This window comes from Conger conger, chromosome 5 (assembly GCF_963514075.1).
Source record: "Conger conger chromosome 5, fConCon1.1, whole genome shotgun sequence".
Classification (NCBI taxonomy): domain Eukaryota; kingdom Metazoa; phylum Chordata; class Actinopteri; order Anguilliformes; family Congridae; genus Conger; species Conger conger.
The window spans coordinates 49,757,762-49,767,029 of record NC_083764.1 but is presented as its reverse complement, the minus strand read 5'-3'; the positions used below and the strand labels follow the sequence as shown (position 1 = coordinate 49,767,029).

The 9,268-nt window shown below is 39.1% G+C and overlaps 1 protein-coding gene across 1 annotated transcript; it reads left to right on the top strand.

Moving 5' to 3' along the window:
• The first annotated feature begins 4,222 nt into the window (after window positions 1-4,222).
• On the top strand, window positions 4,223-8,042 carry arpc5a (actin related protein 2/3 complex, subunit 5A). The gene is made up of 4 exons (XM_061242118.1): window positions 4,223-4,486; window positions 5,402-5,474; window positions 5,897-6,073; window positions 6,586-8,042. The coding sequence occupies exons 1-4, from the start codon at window positions 4,347-4,349 to the stop codon at window positions 6,646-6,648; spliced, it is 453 nt and encodes a 150-aa protein (XP_061098102.1). The 5' UTR covers window positions 4,223-4,346; the 3' UTR covers window positions 6,649-8,042.
• Window positions 8,043-9,268: the final 1,226 nt, after the last annotated feature.

Here is a 9,268-nt window from a genome sequence, read left to right as displayed (position 1 = left end):
ACAATTTTATCTAGCCTGTTTCCTGGTCAGATACATTGCTCTGACTGGATGGAGCAATAGCAAATGGAGGCCAATAGTGATAAGACACACTTATCAGCCCGAGAAAGAAAAATTAAAGTAAATTTACGAAAAATAAATAACAATAGGCATGTCAGCCCAACTATGACTCATTTAGCCAATATCCTAAGATGCACCCGATACTGTCAAGCAAGGCATTGGACACCCAAAGGGTTTCTGATATAATTCTGACACGATACATAAATAACTCTTCCTTATTAGGAATTACATAGATAGATAGATAGATAGATAGATAGATAGATAGATAGATAGATAGATACTTTATTCATCCCAAGGGAAATTTTAGGCATTCAGTAGCATACACATATATACACACATATCTCACACACATAAAGATCAAAAGTAAAAAAATCAGAAATATGGTGCTATGGTAATAAAAATAAGGTGCTATGTTAAATTAAATAAATGTGCAATGAAATAAATGTGCAATCGTGGTAGTGCAAAAAGTACAAAGTACAAAGTAAACAGTAGACAGCGTGATGTGGTGGAAGGAGCAGAAAGAGACTCATGGTGAAAAGTCCAGTTATCTCCTCCCGTTTTGTGTATTGTATAAATGAATGGCCCATGGAACAAAGGACCTTCTTGACCTGTCTGTTGAGCATGTCAGAGACAGGAGTCTGCTGCTGAAGATGCTCTTCTGTTGGTTTAGTGTGTTATATAGTGGGTGGCGGTCATTGTCCATGATTGCCAGCATCCTGTTCAGTGTCCTTTTCTCTGCTGTTGATGTTGTTAAGCACTCCAGCTCCATTCCAACTACAGACCCAGCCAAACATTAACGTTTAACAGTCATTGTTATTACCATACGTTTCACTTCCTAAAGTCTGGCTGTTCATTGAAAGCTGTGCTTTCACTTTTTAAAATGACTCTGTACATATGTGCATAAATGTTACTCAGTTCCTTTGATAGTTTTATTTTTAATTTTGTTGAAGGCCAGTTCCTGAATGACTCTCTGTATCCTCTTTTACTTTAATGAGTCTGCCAGCTTTACTCTGTCCCATGGTAACTCTTCTGGAAGTTTCATTTTCAAGTAACAATAATTTTCACACCAGCCTCCACCAGCCACCATTTCCTTGAAACTGGCAAAGCATTACTCATTAATGGGGTGTCATAGGGAGAATTTGGGTGGTGTAGACTATGCAAAAACAATTCACAACTGCGTCGTTTTTTCAGTTTCAACGTAGAGGCTGGGTTTCAGTGGTCTCACTCCAGTATAAAGATAAAGAGATAAAGGCTATTTTTACAGACTGCGGTTTCACGGTGCAGAAATTGCAGCACTTTTTATTCATACATTTTACATATAGGTGCATACATTTTTAAACATATAATGAATGTGTTTGGAATCTATTGCATCTAAAGAAAAAGGGAAGAGTGGTCACTTGTTTCATAATTTTAGTAGACCATTGGGCTTCAAAGTTTTTTGTCAGAGCTTTCTGTAACATACCAAATGTGATGTATTAACATCCAGAAAACTCTATTATCCAGGACCTCTAATTACAACTCTTTTTACATTCAAGTGAACTGGATGTATTTCAAACATTGTATACTGTCATTCAATGCATGGCATATACACATATATTCAACATAGTCTTGGACCTCCTTGCCCTCCAAAAATTCTGCAAGCTGATTCTGAATCCATTGAGTGCGCAACTCAACAGAATTAAACAGGAAGCACCACACTCTCCACAAGCCTGTAAAGTCCAGGGCACTGCAGCATGGGCACCACTTCAGCCAAGGCCTGGCGTAGGTTTGCATAGGAGAATGGCTCAATGCAAATGAGACCACTTCCAGAAACAAAGAGGAAAATGCCTGGAAAACAAATGTTCTACAGAACTGTTACAAAATGCTGCATCTGGGAAATGTTTGGAATATATTGTACGTACTATATGCCACTATATAATTTCTACTTCATCATTGGTTCAGTGCATCTGAACACACAGTCTGCATAAATGTTTGTAGGCTTTTATGGTCGTCATGTTAAGAGCCCTGTGATGGTAGAAAGAGTTTACGTGACCTGCTGCTAGATATGGTGTGATCACCCAACCCTTGAGTTCATCTGATAAAACACACTGTGAGTGCATGCACTACTTCAGATTTTTTCTTAATGGCGCAATACGTGTCAAATTTGGCCCTGTTGTCAAAATGGAGAACCACAGGAAAATGTACGATCAAACTGGAAGTTGCATGGACATGGAATACATCAACAGGAAGACTCATACAGCTATGGCTTTTTTTGTGATAGAATTCAAGCCAATTCTGCAGCATTTCAACAAAACCTGGAAAACAAATATCAGGAAAGCAACAGTGTTACCGTAAAAGGCGTAAAACAAGTAAAATAATCTATTTAAAAGGACTTCTGCTTTCAGTATTAGCGTATTGATTGTGCAATATCTCCAGTTATTAAAACATTAGTATATATCTAATTACATAGTACGATGAGAGGAGGATTTGCAACTTGGGCGGAAACGAATATTTTTGCTTTTACTTTAGCATGCCTTGTGTTTTAGCGCCACCTGCTGTTTATTCATATTACAATTTAAATAGAAAATACATATGTCATTAAATTCACATTCATTTACGTCTGTAAATTAACCGGTTACCATCTGGTCAGACATTTTATCTTTTAATTTTTTGGTGTAAACATAGTCTCGCTTTTGAGTGATGATTAATTAATGATCACAATTATCCAATTACATAATTCACCTTAAAACGTGTCTGGTCATCTTATTTGCATTATAAGGACCGGAAATATGAATATATGTATTAAGTATAGGCTAAAATAAGGTTTAGCCTATAATTTATATAGGTCATAATAAATAATATCTACAAAATTGTCGTACAGTAAATCCTCAAATTGTGTCCGGGATTCTATTTGAAGCCGGGCCTCGGATAATAGCCAGGGGCGTGGTCGATTCGGACAAATAAAGGCCGGCCCCCAAATACAAGCCGGGGTAATATTGCCTACCAGTAGGACTATCAGTCCATGAGCACTAGAAGACATTGTTTCGATTTAACTCAATGAAATAAAAGAGCGCTTCTTAATATTTTATATTGTTCATTGGTTGAATGGGGCGGCACGGATGGTGCAGTGGGTAGCACTGCCGCCTCACAGCAAGGAGGTCCTGGGTTCGAATCCCCGTCGGCCGGGGCCTCTCTGTGCGGAGTTTGCATGTTCTCCCCGTGTCTGCGTGGGTTTCCTCCCACAGTCCAAAGACATGCAGGTTAGGCCGATTGGAGAGTCTAAATTGCCCGTAGGCATGAGTGTGTGAGTGAATGGTGCGTGTGCCCTGCGATGGACTGGCGACCTGTCCAGGGTGAATTCCTGCCTTTCGCCCAATGTATGCTGGGATAGGCTCCAGCCCCCTGCGACCCTGATCAGGATAAGCGGGTTCAGATAATGGATGGATGGATGGCTACGCAATAAGGTGTCCATGTATTTACAACACAGCGCACGTTCAATGAATGAATGAAAGCGAATGCCTTGGCTCGCAATAAACAGACACCGTTACATAAAACTTAACAGTGAACCATCAAATACCCCCCAGATTTCAGTGTCCATCAGTCCCAACATTTAGCAATAGCATCAAACAGTCCAAAAGTAAATTAAATCCCAAACCAAAGCGAAAATCTTTTGATAGCCTACCAGTATGCTGCTCCAAACGAAACGCATGTCTCACAATAAAACGGACTTCAGGAAAAAAAGATCCTTAACTTGCTGTTATCTACGGTAATTTGTTATTGTTCATGAAGGCGTGTCTGGCAAGTTGTTATTTTATGGTTTCTGGTCTTCCATGTGATTTATTGTGTTTGAGAATATTTGCAATAAACTAAGTCTGTTAAGACTGACACTATGGTGTTCCTGATTAGCCTACACTAATTGATTTCTGAACGGTTACAGGAAGTGTTGAACAGTGTTGGCCCACTTTAAGTGTAGCCTTTTACTTTAGTTCTAAGAATAAAATTATACAACAGAAGCCTAATAAGAAATAAAGGCCTGCCTCGAATACAAGCCTGCCCCAAATAAAGGCCTGTGCTTTGTGCAGCCTAAGTAAATAAAAGACCCCGGCCACAATTTGAGGATTTACGGTAACTTCATACCGAAACGCACTTGTACATGCGACATCTAGTACTCGCCGCTGGGGAGCGCTCAAACACGGAAGTAAATTTTCGAGAGAGGAAGGAAGTGAGGAGAGCAGAATCCAGCAAAAAGCGCCTCGATTCGTATTATTAATCCATTTTGGGTAATACGCGGATTAAATATTAGCTGTACAATGTCGAAGAACACAGTATCTAATCTTTTCAGAAAGGTAGATGTAGACGAATACGACGAGAATAAGTTTGTCGACGAGGAGGACGGTGGAGAAAACCAACTGGGTCCGGATGAAGCAGAAGTAAATTCGCTGATCAGACAATATCCTTCCGAACATTTAGCTATGTTCAATAAACTTACTTAATGATTGGACAGGTAGCTTGAGTTTTATGAGTTTTACCGATGTGGATTGTCAAGCATACTGTTTCGCTAACGTTTACTTGCAGTCTATGTGGGTTTCACGCATAGCAGGGTGTGGTATAATTGGGTTCTCCATTCATTCTCATTCACTTTACATACATAGTAAGCGACGAAACGCATTCAAGTTATTTAGCTGGCTGGCTTATCTGTAGAACTTTTGGTTGTAAGCGAATTAGATGGCATGCTTGATTTTTGGCACTACCGTTATCTTCCAGCCATATTCATATTTTTGCATGGCATTTGATCCTCATACTAGCTATATGGTTTATGTCATTACGTTTTGAGGAAATCGCATTTGTAACTACTTGCAAATTTTGAGCAGCTCGTGCAGTCTGGACCGATACATTCACGTTTTATACGAGAAGCACTTTTATAATTTTTTGGCTAGTCCATTAGATTTAGAAATGGTTAGTTGAATCCATGGACAGTTGCAGAGACTTGTTGATAATGCACACATCCACATTCCAAGCATTCTATAGGACATGTACAGGTTTGTCCAAGGAAGATATTCAAAAAAGCATACGAACATGTTTTTTTCTTTTTTAACATTTTGTAATTGGTTGCTGCTATATTTCTCAAAACCCAAACCCTTTTTTTTCTGTGGAGTAATCGAGACTTAGCTTAGTGCCATACATTTACGAATGAACATGAGAAGGTTTTTGTTTGGCTTGTGCAATCATTTTGGAGAGTCGTTTTAGTAGACACTTTCCAGATGTGATGTATGCTAGGTTTCTGGTTCCCCGAGGTACCACACTTCTGGAATGTTCTCTTGAGTTACAGTAATACCGTAGTGCTTCCCTTAACTCCTCCTGGCACGGGGAATTTGATGGATGCCCTGCAGGCTGTTCTCAAGAACCCACCAATAAACACAAAGAATGAGGATGTCAAGGTGAGGGGTTAAGACTTTGACCTGCCCTGGAGCTTTAATATATAATGCATTCAATAGGCGGGATGGAAGTCATATATTATTGCTGTAGTGTACATTTCCTCTTCATTTCTTACATTTTAAGTATCAGCCTCACATAGCATACCACTCATAAAATGGTTTGAACCATTAGAATCTAAAATATTATTAGGCTTGTAAAAGTATTGGTTGTTGCAAGTGTGATGAACTCTTTTAACGCTTTTGTAACATAAGGCTGCTCTGTTGTGTTTTGTATTAAAATATGTTCTGTGCCTATCTTAAATACAAGTACAATGTGCTGGCTGAGTACACTCAGTTATTTTAACAGATGTACCAAAGTTAACCTCAAGGGGGCAGTGTACTCCCATTGTTGCACAGAGTGACCCTCTTTCTGCCTGCCTGCACAGGAACAGGCTGAGAGCCTGGTGCTGAGTGTCCTCAGCTCCTTCAAGAGCAGCGAAATTGAGAAGGCGGTGCAGACGCTGGGAAAGAACGACGTGGACCTGCTCATGAAGTACATCTACAAAGGGTTTGAGAAGCCCTCCGAAAACAGCAGCGCTGTCCTCCTGCAGTGGCATGAAAAGGTATGTGCGTTCTTCAACCAGTGCCCAGGGCGCTGAGGGTCCCACAACAGCTTCTGGGTCTTAGGCACACCTTAAGTTGGGATCAGGGAATCAACTTGAAAGCTAGTTTGTCTGTTTGGTGTGCAGATGACCCTTGCCCTTTGTGATTTCATGCGATTTCTTAGTGACTGCAGGAGCCCTTAAAGGAAAACACAGACAGTTTGGGAAATACACCTTTTTTCTGACTTACCCGGACTTAGACAAGACGTTCATTTTTGTGCATTCACTGGCTCAATTTCCATGTTAGCATAAGATGTTAGCTTCGCATAAAGACTTGAAGCCTATAGGAGTCAGTAGCCTACCTCCTTCAAAGTGGAGATACACACCTTACAGCAACTCCGAAGTGGTCTTATTTACACAAGGTATCATGTCAATTTGAAATACAAAAATAATTAAAAAGAGAAACGTTGTTTTCTGGGTAAAATGGTGGTGTTATCCTTGAAGATTAACAAGGTGGATGCTTTGTCTTCCAGGCCTTGTCTGCTGGTGGAGTGGGCTCCATCGTGCGGGTTTTGACTGCCAGGAAAACGGTCTAACCCAACCAACACACAGAAAGGGATTTGCTGGTACAAAGCCCCAGATCTGGTTCTGTGTGGGTCTCCCTCCAGATGCGCCCTCATTACTTTATATCCGCTTGCTACAAAACCCCTCCCCCTTTCCCCCTGATTGGATAGCCTGTTATCACATGACAAGGATAAGCCAGTTGCGATACGTGCAGAGTCCGTTATGCTGGGTGGTCAGAACCTGCCTGTAAATGTCTTGGCAGACTTTAAAAGTGGAAGTGCCAAAAAGCAGTAGCTACTTTTAAAGGTTATTAACTAATTTTCAGGTGACTACTTGACCGTTGCAGAATGCTAGCAACTGCCATCACCATTTGGACAGTTAAAGCCATTTTCCATGATTGTTAATGATCTTGGCCCTTTTTATAATGTGAAAGCTGACTGGCCAGTTTGCTAGAGTTCTGCACAGGCCATGAGAATCCTCTGTCAGACACTGCTGGACAGTGCTGCAGTGGGAAACACCAGAGTCATGGATGACCATTCTGGGGCACTGCTGTAGTATGTGGTTTAGGCTTCATAGCCTAAGTTTAAATGACACAACCCTGTCAGTCACATTTATTCATCCATGATAATAACTAATAATGTCACGACCCTGCCTTTGCTAAATATATTTGGGAGGGATTCCCTCACTGACATCTTAACAAAGGAGTTATTTTATACGAGAATATTGTTTATGCTAATCTATCAGTAAACTGCATCCACCTCGTTTTTTTAAGTATGACATGTCCTCTACAATTACATAAGCCAGACAGGTAGGTTTTTCTGGACCAAAACGGCTTTGAATAAGAATAATTTTTCTATTTGAGATTGGTATGTTAAAAAGTTGGACTGGCAGGATATCACACTTGATCAGATCCTGTTTAACCCTTCGGTATATTCCCCTTGTCCTAAGGGTAAAAAATGACCCGCCTTCACTAAACCCCTAAAATAAAGCAGCTTAATTGAATTTTAAACCCCAAATCTATCTTGCAAGAAACAACTTGTCACTCATCACAAACTTTATCATCAAATTTCAAGTTGAAAAAGGATCATTTATGGGGTTTTCTCTGCTGTGAAACATAGTGCTGGGCTATTTTGGACCTTAAGGAAACACAAGGGCTAATATATTCCTTTAACACCCCTGACCAGACTTCAGAATAGAAACTACGTTGTGCTGTTATGAGGTGATTTATGATTTTTGGAACATTTTACATTTTGTCTCTGAGAATATGAGCTATTAAGAATAGTGTCAGCTTTGTATTTTTTGAAATGTCATTCATTCTGGGAAACATTGCTTTTAACTGATTGTGAATGCACCAAATCAGTTTACAAACTGCCTTATTAAATACATTTGTATATGATTTTGGAATGGAATAAAATATATATATTCATTCATTTTTAATTCATCATTTTTGCCAGTCAAACTCACAAATCTCACTCATTAGCTCTCAATACTCATGCGCTACTTTTCTTTTATAAAGTAGAAATGTTCTGTTGTATACATAACATTTCTTAAAAATGTTTATTCATCAGTAGACATACACTATGTCCTCATTTACTCCCATAACTGTGAAGCCTTGGTTGCAGTTTTCATTTTCATTTTAGTGCTATAATGTAAAACTATGTCATTGACATTGACCAATATGGCCAGACAAATAGTGGTTATTGGTCAGCCACAGAATTTTCATATTGTGAATCCATAATATCAAGGAAAAATAATGGGATGGTAGTGGCAGTTTAAAATTGAGACAAATCCAAACCTCACTCATAGAGAGGACATCCAAGTATATATTTAACATGAGTCCACTGGTCTTACAAAATAGTTTATATATTAATATTGTCACTTTTTGTTTAGTAGTTCAGCCATAATTTTGTGAATAATGGAGTGAAGTTGACAGAAGGAGGTAGTGGTAAATTAAAGTATTTCCATAAAACCTGTATTTGAAAAATGAAAGAATATATAATAATAATTTGTGTGATATATAGGTGTTTTGTGACAGTTTGCTACTTAGTTAGAGATGCAAGCTGCTCAGTGTGTACTTTCATTGAGACGTGGCGCCATGCGCACAGCATGGAAAACAGATGGCTATTCATAAATGGGGGGGAAAGAGAAAAGGCTTTATATTAGTTTGCATGTTATATCCATAATATTGTCATGGTTACTGTTAAAAATGTTGAAATATATGCAAATGCTCCATTATTTATCAAGGTTGGAGCTACATTCTTAATGCTCTGCTGCATATACACAACCAGAGAGTAATACCAGAAATTATTATATTAATTGCAAATATGATTGTAAATGTGAATATGAGTATTTGGGATTACTAACATCTTGGCTATTAATATAAAAAATATTTTACCTAAAGTTGTAAGGGTTGAGCAAATTTGGGGAATTTATTTTGTGTAAATTCCTGGTGCAAAGTGGAAAATGACTGTACTTAAAGAGAGACTTAGAGCTGTGCAGTGCAATAAACCCTGCTTTGTCGGAAAATGGCAAAACAGGGAAGTGCTGTTAGACTTAATGGAGGCAATGGGGTAAGTGTATATGAACATGGTCCATTAAACAAAACTGGGGCCAACCCCAAACTCCGCTGAGCATGACATCCAATTTCAATGG